The sequence below is a fragment of the Triticum aestivum genome, chromosome 3B, assembly GCF_018294505.1.
Source record: "Triticum aestivum cultivar Chinese Spring chromosome 3B, IWGSC CS RefSeq v2.1, whole genome shotgun sequence".
Taxonomy (NCBI): Eukaryota; Viridiplantae; Streptophyta; class Magnoliopsida; order Poales; family Poaceae; genus Triticum; species Triticum aestivum.
This window is the reverse complement of record NC_057801.1, coordinates 571503953-571517962: the sequence shown is the minus strand read 5'-3', so window position 1 is coordinate 571517962 and position 14010 is coordinate 571503953. Positions and strand designations below refer to the sequence as shown.

At 41.4% G+C, this 14010-nt stretch overlaps 1 protein-coding gene across 1 annotated transcript; it reads right to left on the bottom strand.

Annotated features, from left to right (window-relative positions):
• Window positions 1-3566: 3566 nt before the first annotated feature.
• On the bottom strand, window positions 3567-11375 carry LOC123070984 (exonuclease 1). Its single transcript, XM_044494420.1, has 14 exons — window positions 11097-11375; window positions 10274-10393; window positions 9883-10006; window positions 9625-9762; window positions 8623-8832; window positions 8075-8247; window positions 7756-7828; window positions 6974-7100; window positions 6302-6645; window positions 6141-6195; window positions 5722-6002; window positions 5576-5624; window positions 4878-5085; window positions 3567-4768 (listed from the first exon to the last, which is right to left on the bottom strand). Exons 1-14 carry the CDS (start codon window positions 11255-11257, stop codon window positions 4204-4206), a joined length of 2628 nt encoding a protein of 875 aa, XP_044350355.1. The 5' UTR covers window positions 11258-11375; the 3' UTR covers window positions 3567-4203.
• Between the last annotated feature and the right edge of the window lie 2635 nt (window positions 11376-14010).

The window sequence follows — 14010 nt, the reverse complement described above, 5'->3', positions numbered from 1 at the left end:
TAATACTAGCTGGAACATGTCAACGAAACTCTTAAGTGTTCTATCATGAGAACACCAATGAGTGTCTCTAGATCTTTGAAGGCATTGTTGTTGATTTAGTCATGCTCCTATTGTAAGTTTCCCACACCCTAAAGCCTTCACATTTCTTCAAGATTAACATCTCTAATAATTTCCATTCGATTGGAAGATCCACCCACCAAATTTAGGTAGAAATAATACTAAAGAAATTACTAACTCCTTTATGGGTTCTTACACAACACACCAACTAACTGAAGCTCGTGAGCAAAGAAACAGACATAATAAGTTGTGCTACTTTCTCTCATGATCAATGATTTGAGGCAATTGAACTCACCCCGCATGTTGCTAGCATCATCGTATCATTGTCCTTTAACTTCCTTGTAAATCAAATTAGTTTGCGGATGTAGAATCAATTGAACTCTTGAGGTGCAAAAGTTTTTTATTTCACATAAATAAGACCAACAAAACTTGTCGTTAGAATTCCACAACTATCAAGATACTGCAAGGCCACAACTATATGTTATTTGCAAGAAACAACTATGGACTCATCAAGAAGCACACAACACACATTATTGGCATCTTCTTTGATAATAAATTTTACTATCACATATGCAAAACCTTGAGAGATATCTTTCTAGACTTCAAGAGCCACCATAAAAAAATTCTTTGTGGCACCTTTTCTCGTAGCCTTTCCTACAAGTGGGCCATGCTTACCTAAGTCACAAACTTCCAAGATATTCCCTTTACTGTGTCATTTCTTTGGCTCGTTATGGACCTGAAAAGACCCTTCAGTAGCTGTCAATCAAGGCATTGAGTTGAATAAAACAGGAAATCATGGAAGGTTCACTTTGAATCTAAATAGAAACATCAATGTGTTGATCTCTTTTCTTTAAAGCAACATAAATTTTAATTGCTTGATCATGGACACTACCGACATTACCAGCACATCTTGGTTTCATGTTCTCAGAGCGAAAGCCTCATACCTAGTTTCTTTCTTGTGGCCACGGTCCCTAGACAAGAGACAATAAAAACAATATGGTTTTTTCTTCTCTTCACTGTATTCAAGCCAACTCCCAACTACATCAAACCAACTAGGATTGAGCCTTCTCCTTATAGTCCCAAACTCCGAATATGGAAAATAAATTTCTCTTGGATGATAAGGTTTATTAACCAAGTACTTTCTTATTGCCACATCTTTCAAATTAGGATGGTAATGTTCTATCAATTTCCTATCACCTGGATCATATACGGAATTTATTCTTGCCGGTTTATGTCTTCTGGAGCATCTTGTGATGGTGATTTTCTTCTGAGAAGATACTTGTCCATGATGAATTACAACAAATACATGGAAAATTGACTAAGTGAATGAAGTGTACCCTAATTAGAAGTTAAAACCCTAGCTAATGCTGAGGGTTCGCCAAAACACATATATTTTGGTGGGGTAAAATCTACTGGCTATAGCGTAGGAGTTCATACATAGCAAAGTAACAAAACAAATTCATACAAAATAATTGTTGCAACTTACAAAAAGAATAGGAAAACCAAGAAGAGGTCAGGACATAATTCAGTTAAGGTCTACTGTAGTCTGCAGATAGAAGATTAACAGGTTGCAGACAGGGTTGGAGATGGAAATTTTGATGTGTCTGGAATCATCATGCGATCAATCTGGCCGCCTAGGCTATGTGGTGTCGATGGGCATTGTGGCATTCCGCATCATTGTGTCACTCTATTAGCCTCATTGGCATGGGGATTGAGGAACCAAACATGTGTATGTTGCCAACACACCTAGCCATGTACCTGCGTCGCGCCTATGGGAAGTAAATCAAGCAATTGAAATTAGCACTAAAAGGTGAATTAAGATTTTATCTAGTAGGAGATGATAGCCTTTTCCCCTAAAGATGGCAAATATGTCCGCCTGGTTTTATTAATTTGCAAATTCTTTCTCGTCGAGTTAAAAAGGTGAAATTGGTTGATATCATGATGATATTAGGTAGTATAGATATAATTATGGAGGAAGTTGATCGTTGAAATGATAATAGATACTATAGAGTTAGAAACTATCAATTGTTTTTCAAAATCAGATGTTGAAGTTCTCAATATCCGGCATTCCTTCAAGAAAAACCAAGGACAAGCCCTGTCTCAGTATCCTTTCTATTTTCGGGAGCAGAGCTTAAAATAATCAAAATGCAACCATGGAGCCTGATATCTTTCAGTTTGTTGGAAAACTTGTTGTTTATTGGGAATAATCAATATACTTTTAATGTGAACCTTCAGACGGACTGTCCGGGACCAGACCGAGTTCACCTGGGCATGGCTCAGACGCTAGCATGGACTATACCTCGCTGGTAGCCTCCACCCCGTGCTGAAGCCAAATATATGCAAGCTTCAGGCCTAGATTGTTCAGACAGCTGCCTATGCGCATAACTGGGCCAAAGGCCCATGTATCTCTCCCTTTAGCACCCAACTTACCCTTTCATGTGCGGGACTATAAATACTTCACCCCCTCCTCTCGAGGGTTAGACAAGTGACCTAGATTTGGCTAGAGAGCTTGTCTCCAATGTACCTCCCCTTGTAGGATCAAGACCTCCCTTTTGAAGAAAACTGCCCATGGAGTGCAAGACATCTACTTTATAGGGAAGATGTCCGAGGCCACCCTTGAGGTGATGGCTCATGGAGAACAAGGCCACCTTGCAAGGTGAAGACTCCGTGGAGTACCTCTATATCCACGGAACATGGAAGAACCTCCACCTTTGTTCTTGTTTTCCCTTGTGTTTGTGAGAAATCGTTAAAATTGTTCTCCGTTGTTGGTTCTTGCTACGTCGGATAGGCTCCCCTAGTTATCCTTCTTGTTGTTCTTCGTGTTCTTCCTCCTTCCATCCTTTCATTCGTGAAGATCGGGCTACCCTAGAGGTTCTCCCCTCACCAAAGAACACCAAGATGATCAATGTGCCTATGGAGAAGAAGTGTCGTTGGCTCCGAGGAGGAAGTTTTAGTTGAAGACTCCTCTCCTAATGCTGATACATGTTTAAAAAAAACATGCAGTGAAAAGTTTAGGTGGAAAACAGAGGAAAACAAAGGATCCCATGAAACGAATTCTAAAGAAACTATTATAGTGATTACGGAAAATTAGCATGTGCTAGGTTTGTACACACAACGCAGTAGTCTCTGAAACTGAAGCAATGCACTTAATAAGGATGGCGTACCCAGACATCTATTCATTTTTCATAGACATGTATTCATTTTCTTCAATTGTACGCACGTGTAAAATAATTTCAACTGTACACACGAGTAAAATAAAGCATAGGAGAGTTATATACGCACAAGTAAATCAAAGTACTATGTACCCAGACAATACAATGCAATTGCAATTAAAAAGGATGGTGTACCCAGACAGTATGGGCGGGATTAGAAAGCATATACTAGGTGGATAGAACACATATAGATGAGAAAATAGCTATGCAATTCACAAAATCTTGAACTCGGTACACCCATTTAGGTGAACTTGGCTCCGCCAGACATGTATTCATTTTTTTACCCTTCTGATCAAATACAAAGAAGCATCTTGAGGTATTTAACAAATGGTATCGATAAAGGTTTCGCCAGGTCCGGAGAGACAAAAACCCAGTCCATTCAATACACAAATAGTACATTCAAGATCATTACTATACCCAACAACAAGTTACTCGGAATCCACAAACCACAATACAACATATTGTACAATTCCTTAATTCGTCTTGATTGGGAATTGACAGAAGGTAGCACCTGTACTAATGCTCAAATGACAACAGTATCCAGGAAAGAACAGAAATGGGCATGTGCTAGGTTTGCACACCACACAGGGTGGTCTCTGCAACTGAAGCTATTAGCCCCTGCTGCCAGCTACCTCCCCCTCCAGACCATACATGCTTCAGCTTGCATTTGCATGAGATAAAAATGAAGTCAAGTACCAAGCCTCTACAGGTACCGACTGTCATCTTCTTTCATGCTTCCATTCTGTTGGCGCCAAAAGGTCTTAGATCAGGGGTTCATCGGGACTGCAGGTCCATGGGTGGCCAAGGACACCATTTGACAGCATTTGCTGCTAGATCTAAGTTTGCTCAGGTCAAAGCATGAAGGCTGGCAGAAGCTTTTGGTGCAATAGCAAACACGCCCATATCATAAAAGGTAACAGACTCATCGGCAGTTCTATGTGAATTTGCCTCGAGAATTTCGTCCAGAAGCCGCTAATGTTGTCCCTGCAACCCTGCTGCCATCCAAAGGTTTCATGGGTTTATATGCAAATGTGATCAGATCAGGAGGACTGTCAGCGGTTCTTATAGCTGTAGGAGACAATTTGCTCCGCTCAGAGCGACTAGCAGTAGTCGTGGGTCGGTATGCAAATGTGCTCAGATCAGGACTGTCTGCAGTTCTTATAGCTGTAGAGAATTTGCTCCGTTCAGGACGACTAGCAGTAGTCGTGGGTGTGTATGCAAATGTGCTCAGATCAGGACTGACAGCAGTGCCCACTGCTTTACGAGTGTTCTTGCTTTGATCAGGACAACCACCAGTAGTAGATCTTGCCGGTGCATCTTTATCGGTGACCTTCCCCAGATCAGGAAGAAAAACAGGGCTGTGTGTAAACGCGCTCAGATCAGGAGGACCGTCGGCGCTATTCGAGGCATCACTTCTGGATCTGCTTTGTGAACGATGACCTCTCGCGGTCTTCTTAGCCGTACACCGGAGGTTCTGTTCCGGGGGTCTGAGAATAGATCTGTGACAGAATAACTGTGCCGTTATATATTCACTCATGGATGAAACCAGGTCACTTCCATGTACTGATAAGTAAATTGTGTATATGCACAAGTTATGAAGCTGCATACCTCACAGAAAGGGTATTCTTCACATCCTTTAAAGGAGCACGAAGGCCACTGGCACGGGAGCCTGCGTATCTGAAAGACGATATCAGTGCAGCAAACTTATCCATCGATTTCTTCGCAATGCCACTGTAATTATTCACATGGGAAACATTGCATCCGAATCTTCCTTCAGAATTTGTGTCGATGTCATCAAGGGAATCAGTACCACAGCCTGCAATAATTTCAGACATTACACAGATTGCTCTCTAAAGATCAAGACAGATTGTAATAAAAAAAGTGGCAAATGGTACATAAACGATCTATAATACAGGAAGAATTGCATGGAAAATGAAGATTGAGAAGCATCTAAACTGAATTTACTTTAAAGCGGTAACCTTGGTTAAATTGGTTTAAAAAACCAAGCTTGAATAAATGACTGAAATGCTTAAGATTCCTTGTGACCAAGAATAACAACTAAAAAATGAGTAAAGTTTAATATGACACACAAAAAACATTCCAGGGGATGATAATCAAGCTGCCAAGTGAAATATCCACCAAACTGCAAGCATGTAACAAGCAAAGGACAAACAGAGGCTGATGTTACTTGCAATCCTTTTTAGTCATATTATCTTCATATCCAACATAGCAATGGAACAAGGAACAGGTTCAAATTATCAAAAAGAAGAAACAAAGGCAAAATAAAAACAAGGTAGAACTATTACCTTCATCAACTGCTGGACTGTCATGTGAACTAGTTGGCGGCAATGTTTCCTGCACAAACAGCATATCAGATACCAGCTAGTACCACAGTAGTACTACTAGGCTAGCTGCCATGTAATGATAAGTAGAAATTAAAACAATCATTTACGTCTTCAAAATTTTGGGGATCCCAAAGTTTTCTTCTCTTCACAACACCTCCAGGGTTCCCCGGTTGAACTCCAGAAAGAGTGGAAGTGCCAGTCTCAGCGTTATCATCATCATCATCATCTAACTGGTCTTCTACTTGATTTGTGAAAACCCTCTTATCTTTCTTGAAGTATGAACTCCTTACAGTAGGAGCCACATAACTTTCAGCATAATGTAGCACTGGTCTCGATGGCTCCGTGTTGTGAGAAACTAATGATAGATCTGCTATCCCAGGCGAAGTCCCTAGAAACATAAAACAGGCACATATGAAATACTGAAATCAGTCCCAAGATGGTTAATGTTGACTCTCCATGAATAAAGAAACTATCACATGACTTATGGATTAAGTCACACATCAACTACAGAAATTAGAGATCTTACTCTCTAAGCAAGGACTTATTGGCATTGCACTTGTGTTGCAATAACTGACCTCAACCTGAAAAGACAAGCAAGACACAAGGACAAGAGAAATATGTCCACAGTAAGAAGGTAGGACTAAGAGAGCATTGCAAATGTTTACGCAGTACAGTAATAAGAAATACCTCTGCATCTTCAATGTGTTGATCCCTAGAAAGAGGACCATTGCCAATATCATGAGAACTACAGTGGGGTGAAACACTATCTGAATCGCCCCAGGGGAAGGCACGACCAGTACTACATTGAGAAGCATCAATTGAATCATCTCGAGGAGGTTCAGAGCTAAAATGCTCAGAACTATACTGAGAGAATTGAATATTATTCATTGGCAAGCTAGTGTCTTCAATTGAATCAGGGGTGCCAGAGTCTTCAGTCTGAGGGCTCGGCAAAGAAGATTCATTCAACATTTTTTGCTTGGGTGTAACCTTCGGTGCCCTGAACTTCCGTTTTGCCTCAAGCGATGCTAAGCCTTCTAAAGGTTAAGGATAGTGCAATGGATAGTTAAATAGTGTGAATAAAGGATGCAAATTAGCCCAATCAACAAGACAATATGGACAATAACATTACTACATTTCGTACATCGCCTTTACCTGCCAAAATATTTGGGGTGGTGGGGTAAGAAAACTGTTCAAATGATCTAATCAGGTATTCAGGTTTTAAAAACCAAAAATTAACAAGATTCTTGTCCAGGGCAATTCATAAATGTGAATTATATACACGCATCTAGGAGCTCACTTTAATAAACTTAATTCATCCAAAGTTTTCTTGAATAAAATTAAGATGCATTGAGAGGATACAGAAGTAATTTGTCAATATGTTCTTCTGCACAGGCAATTCTAGCCTCTTCTTTCCATTTGAAGGAATAATAGACTCCTTGACCATATAACCTTTGTCAGCAGCAGGTGCACTGCAAGGAATGCTGGCCTGCAAGATATGTATACGTAAGGCAGAAACCTCAATAAGATAATCAAGAACGAAGACACAACTACATGTTGGTAGTTTGCACATCCTGCACTATAACTAAGTACATGCTGGTATAATATTTGATAAACAAGTGACAAAAATTACTTATTTCTACTTCTGTAAGATGATGGTAGTACATTTAGTAAGAGGCGCCAAAAATACATGAAAACATGACAACTTATATTTACTTCCATTCTTTTGTTTTAGTGAGGAACCTTGTCTATTTTATAACTAAATATTTTTGTTATTTCCCCTTTTCATATCTTCCATGCTGGGCTAGTGTAATGTTATTCTCAAGACTTCCTTTACTTAATCAATAAGGAGAACGTTGTTAAAATACAGAAAAAAATTCTAAAAAGCCCTCATATTTGGTGTTATTCATGAAATTGCATCATGCTTTGTTTGTGCATGCACATGCTTTTACATGCACAAGGCTCCTCAGAAGAGCGGGGTGAATTACATTAGGAGGAACAAAGCACCAGCAAACTAAAACGGCAAATTAGTAAAGCATATGAGAGAAAACAAGCATAACTTTCCCATAACTGTAGATTGACACAAAAAATCTTGTGGAAGACAAAAACCTGACAAGAACAGCACAGAAGGAAACAGAGAGTACCTCAAATGGTTCTTTTGTAAGTGGATCGATTTCCCCTAGAGCAATACCTTTAACAACAGCCTGTGGTAACCATGTATAAACTAATTAAGGAAATGCTCTAGTGCATGAAAGTAGAGTTCCTTCAGGAGGTAAAACGATTTGGGATTACTGAGTAATATGGTGTCATGAAACCCTTAGCTTATTTTCAAATTCGCCTGTATTCAATGGACATTAGAAGGAATGGACGAATGATGGAAAAGATCAATTTATGAAGTGAATAAACATCAGCTTATCATATTTATATAATATCTAACTAAAAATATAAGTTTACAAAGGATATGGGCCCAGAAAGTCGTCTTCGCTGAGGTCATGAGGAATGCCAGACAAATGAACAATATCTTCTGTCGCAGGATCATAGACCCTTTGAAACTGAAAAGCCCATATTGCCTTCTTGAAATTCTCTTCATATTGAGGTGGAACAGAAACAGCACTGTACCTCAGGTGCTTGATTACCTGAAAGCATGCATTCCATTAACTTCCATCACACTAAGAACTCATTGTTTTATTGATCACCAGGTTGCATGACTAGTTTAAACAGAAATCTCATTTGTAACATTTGGTTGTACGTTGAATAACTAACTATAAGATAATAAGATAATAGCTTCATAAAAGTTGGACCAGTCAACCTTTTGTTTTGCCTGTAGTAGCCGTGTCTTGAACTATTTATTCTGCTTGCGCATTATGCACATTTGTCCTTATTAGGTCTGTTTTTATCTTGTAGGGACAACTGTGCTACACATGTTTTCTGTTTTTTCTGTGGGTTTTTTACTATTTTTTATGTGTATTGAAGGTAGTATATTGAATAGACAGAGAGAAGACAGGATTTACCTTCTCATGACTCTTAAGTTTTTGGATGAGTGCATGAGCACGTTTGACACCCATTCCCGGCAAGGATGGAAGATAGTCACAGCCACTTAAAATACACATCTCTAGTAACATCTGTTTCGTGAATCCATTTAAGTCCAGCTCCCTGTTTCGTTCCAATCGCGTTATCTGGAATTCAACACCTTGCCCAAATTTGTCCATCTTGAAAATAATCTGCACATTACAATAAGATACATAAAAATGAGAGAATACAAGTAATGTTCTCAGAGGACAAGCTCAGAGAATGGTGGTTATTCAACTGCCAAAACATGATACCAAGATAATCTTTCCTGCTTATAAAAGTTGGAGCTAGTGGTGAGTTCACATGTGGGACCAACAATCTTCACTAATAAACAAATGCACCTCTACCAATATGTGGGGTGAGCAACCTTCTAAAGACATATATAAACAAATGGACTTTTACTCACATGTGGGACCTGACATAAATAAACAAGTACACTACTTTCATATGAGACCAACACTGATGAAGACACAAATAACAAAAACCTGAAATGCGGCTCCAACTCAGATATATGCTTATGTTTTCAGTTTCTCTTACCAACCAAGTTCCTCCAGTTCTATATCACAGAAAAAGAGAGTGAACAAATTGTAATTCCAAAGCAAAGATAGATTTTGTCCTCCTACCCGATCCACGACCTTGTGCAGTCAACTTACTACTGCCTATTCTCATATGTTTAAACATCCGAAATGTTGCGTCTTCCAAATGACCTACTATGATCTCTTAAGATTCTCCAATGCCAGCCGCATGATCTTTCATGTATTTTTGCTCTTTTTAGTCATGAATTGTGCACAAAGGCTGCAGAACAATATTAATGATTTTCTAATCCAGTGGCCTAACTCCTCATATTTTATAGTTTCATAGCAAGGCACGGGCATTGTGCTAGTAAATAGAAAGGTTATGGTATATGTTGAGGGCTGAGGAGGGGGTTGTAATAGTGTGCTTACTCTAGAACAGCCAAATGGTATCAAATCTGAATCCTCGGTAATTACAGCATCAACAAGTTTGTTGACAGATAAGAATGTCATTTGTGCATCTGCTTCATAAGGTGCAACAATATAATCGACCTTTTCTTGCTTCAGTACCTGCATTGCATGTTTAAAGACAATTTATTAGAAATCAAACCAAACATTCTCACTCTGTTAGAAACTACTTTAAATGGGTGGTAACAGGTTGGTAATATAACACGGAATTTACATCTGTACCTGGATCAGTTCTAAAGCAATTTTAGGTGTAATATCAACAGCTTTCTGGTAGCAGTCGAAAGCAGCGCGAGAATTCCCAGCTGCTTCATGTTCCCTGGCACGCTCAAGATTTTCCTTTCGTGACCTGAAGGATTGCATAATTAGCATCCAGTAAATAATACTGTTGAATGATGACTGCATAGAGACAACAAAAACTGCAGAGCCCCTTGACAGATTCAACATTAGGTAATAATTTTACAACTGCACTGCATAGGTAGAGAGCCCCAGATGACCACAACAGTAGCACATATGCAAAGAAACTTCCAAATACATTTAACATTGTTGAAAGGTAATGCAAATGTCCCCTGACAGCTGAAACACACTAGACAATTACCGTCAAAGAAGAGCATACCTTGCACGTTTGACCTCTTGTTCGCTCTTCATTGGCAGAAAGCCTCCATCAAATACAAGAATTGGCTTCACACCATGGTGCCGCAACAAGTTAACCCTATGCATGCAGTACTCAATATGCCTGGTTCAAATTCAAGGGGGCAAACGCAGGTGAGTTTATGGTGAAGCACTCAGGATGTGATAGTGAATTGCAGCTGTACATAACTCTATGGTTCTCTGCACTACGATTCAGTGACAAATCAATTTCAACTGCATCAAAAAAAACTACGGTATAAGAAGACAACGATGCAAAGTTAGTAGTTACAGAAATCTTCATACGTAGACATCTCCAACAAAACTTCTACGAATTGAAATGGTGGATTTTGTAACTAAAACAGAACCAGATCTTTCCCAGATATGTTTCTCGTGTATATATATATAACCAACCTATAGATAGAAGAATTCTTGGCACTGGGACAGAAGGGGAAATTCAGTTTTAGGGTACAACAGAACAAACGAAGCGCGTCTCCTTTCCGCAATCCTGCGAGAAACAACACAAACAAGGGGCCCCGTTTATCCTTCATCTGGAATGGGATTCACATTCACCGGTTGGGACACCAACCCAATCAAGAAACATGTCTGGACCAAGCAGTTGTGCTGGTGCGGTCACTATTCGAGAGGCTGCCAATCCGTTGGGGGATTGGGGGCGAAATGCATCGCAAAGGAATAAACTTCCTCGATCCATCGATTAGGATTCGGCAATGTGGGGAACGGATCAGGAGACCCTATCGGGGTCAAAACTAGTTTTTCGTCAGTCCAAGAAAGGGGCGGGGAGGAAGGGGAACCTGGTGGTGGGGATGCCCTTGCAGAGGCGGTCGCCGCAGGAGAGGGCGCCCTTGTGGAGCCAGGAGTAGGTGTCGACGGCGACCGTCTGCCCCCTCAGGTCCTCCACCCTGATGGGCGCCATTATCGACTTGAGTTGCGGCAGCAAACCCTGGATCCCCATCGCCGCCGCCGCCGCTCCGCTGTCTGTCCCTCCCTCTCTTGTAAGTGGTGCGGGCTTTCTTGGAAAAGGAGAGGGAAGAGCGGGAATCAGACGGGCGGGAGGAGGGAACGGAAATGAAGCGCCCACCACACTCGCCTTTTCTTTCCTTTTCCATGTTGTGGTAGATTCGTAATTCATCCACGCGGTTTGTTCTCTTTTTTATTTTTATTTAATTATTGATTTGTAAAAAGAACAGAAGTTTTAGAATTTATTTTTTCATATAACAAAATTCTGATCTGACCATTTAGCGTAGCGATGATCTTTCCATTGTTATCGAGAAGCTAATAGTGCCGTCCCCTAATTTCCTTATCCCTACCCTTGAAAAGGACATGATTGTTATTGAATAAAGTCGTCCCAAAAATTGTAAAAAATGGTCTTAAGCCTCTTCCAATGCATAGGTGCATGCTACGGGATAGTAGCACCTACTTGAACTCACAGGATTGGTGCGGGGAAGAAGAAGAAGAAGGCAGGGAGAGTGTAAGGGCATAATTCACCTCATGTGTTTTTGGTGATTGACGATAATGCATTTGCGGGCTAATCATGTGCATTGAGCATTTCAGTTATCTCATGTTTAGGCACAAGACGATTCGTTGCCCCTCGGAGTCTAGTGAAGACGGAGTTTTCTCTACGTTTCTTTCCTGTGGATTTGAGTCGCAGGAATGTCGTACTATTAAGAGGAGTTCCGCTTTGGAAAGGTTTGGGTGGAGTCATCACGTACATGTCCATTGCTTTGCATCACCTTTCCTTTGCCTCTTTGGAGAAACCACCGTTTATCTGTGTCTCTGCAAAAGGAAGGACTCCTAGTGTTGTTGTGTTGTGGCATGCGGTAGTACTGCTAAAGAGAGTAGTAGTACCGCAAAGGCACACGGTAGTACCGGCCAGGGACGCAGTGAAGGAAATATGCCCTAGAGGCAATAATAAAGTTATTATTTATTTCCTCGTATCATGATAAATGTTTATTATTCATGCTAGAATTGTATTAACCGGAAACATAATACATGTGTGAATACATAGACAAACTTAATGTCACCAGTATGCCTCTACTTGACTAGCTCATTAATTAATGATGGTTACGTTTCCTAACCATAGACATGTGTTGTCATTTGATTAACGGGATCACATCATTAGGAGAATGATGTGATTGACTTGGCCCATTCCGTTAGCCTAGCACTTGATCGTTTAGTATGTTGCTATTGCTTTCTTCATGACTTATACAAAGTTCCTACAACTATGAGATTATGCAACTCCCGTTTACCGGAGGAACACTTTGTGTGCTACCAAACGTCACAACGTAACTAGGTAATTATAAAGGAGCTCTACAGGTGTCTCCGAAGGTACATGTTGAGTTGGCGTATTTTGAGATTAGGATTTGTCACTCCGATTGTCGGAGAGGTATCTCTGGGCCCTCTCGGTAATGCACATCACTATAAGTCTTGCAAGCAATGTAGCTAATGAGTTAGTTATGGAATGATGCATTACGAAACGAGTAAAGAGACTTGCCGGTAACGAGATTGAACTAGGTATTGGATACTGACGATCGAATCTCGGGCAAGCAACATACCGATGACAAAGGGAACAACGTATGTTGTTATGCGGTTTGACCGATAAAGATCTTCGTAGAATATGTGGGAGCCAATATCAGCATCCAGGTTCCGCTATTGGTTATTGACCGGAAACAGTTCTAGGTCATGTCTACATAGTTCTCGACCCCGTAGGGTCCGCACGCTTAAAGTTACGATGACAGTTTTATTATGAGTTTATAAGTTTTGATGTACTGAAGGTTGTTCGGAGTCTCAGATGTGATCACGGACATGACGAGGAGTCTTGAAATGGTCGAGACATAAAGATTGATATATTGGAAGCCTATATTTGGATATCGGAAACGTTCCGGGTGAAATCGGGATTTTACCGGAGTACCGGGGAGTTACCGGACCCCCCCCCCGGGGGGTTAATGGGCCTACATGGGCCATGAGGGAGAAGAGGAGAGCCGGCCAGGGCAGGCCGCGCACCCCCTCCCCCCCTAGTCCGAAAAGGACAAGGAAAGGGGGGGCGGCCCCCTTTCCTCTTTCCCCTCCCCCCTTTCCTTCTCCACCAAGGCAAGAGGGGGGAGTCCTACTCCCGGTGGGAGTAGGACTCCTCCAGGCGCACCCCTAGGGGGCCGGTCGCACCTCCCCCCCTCCTTTATATACGGGGGCAGGGGGCACCTCTAGAGACACAAGTTGATCTTCGGGATCGTTCCTTAGCCGTGTGCGGTGCCCCCCTCCACCATATTCCACCTCGGTCATATCATAGCGGTGCTTAGGCGAAGCCCTGCGCCGGTAGAACATCATCATCGTCACCACGCTATCGTGCTGACGGAACTCATCCCCGACACCCTGCTGGATCGGAGTCCGGGGATCGTCATCGAGCTGAACGTGTGCTGAACTCGGAGGTGCCGTACGTTCGGTACTTGGATCGGTCGGATCATGAAGACGTACGACTACATCAACCGCGTTGTCATAACGCTTTTGCTTTCGGTCTATGAGGGTACGTGGACAACACTCTCCCCTCTCGTTGCTATGCATCACCATGATCTTGCGTGTGCGTAGGATTTTTTTTGAAATTACTACGTTCCCCAACAGTGGCATCCGAGCCAGGCTTTATGCGTATATGTTATATGCACGAGTAGAACACAAGTAAGTTGTGGGCGATATAAGTCATACTGCTTACCAGCA

Bases quoted from the DNA above. Each gene is read 5' to 3' on its own strand.
- LOC123070984 (XM_044494420.1), bottom strand. From the start codon at position 11,257: ATGGGGATCCAGGGTTTGCTGCCGCAACTCAAGTCGATAATGGCGCCC. The intron at 10,394-11,096 runs GTTCCCCTTCCT...AATTTGAACCAG, and splicing joins AAGGGCATCCCCACCACCAG to GCATATTGAGTACTGCATGC. The intron at 8,248-8,622 runs GTAAATCCTGTC...GCATGCTTTCAG, and splicing joins AACTTAAGAGTCATGAGAAG to GTAATCAAGCACCTGAGGTA.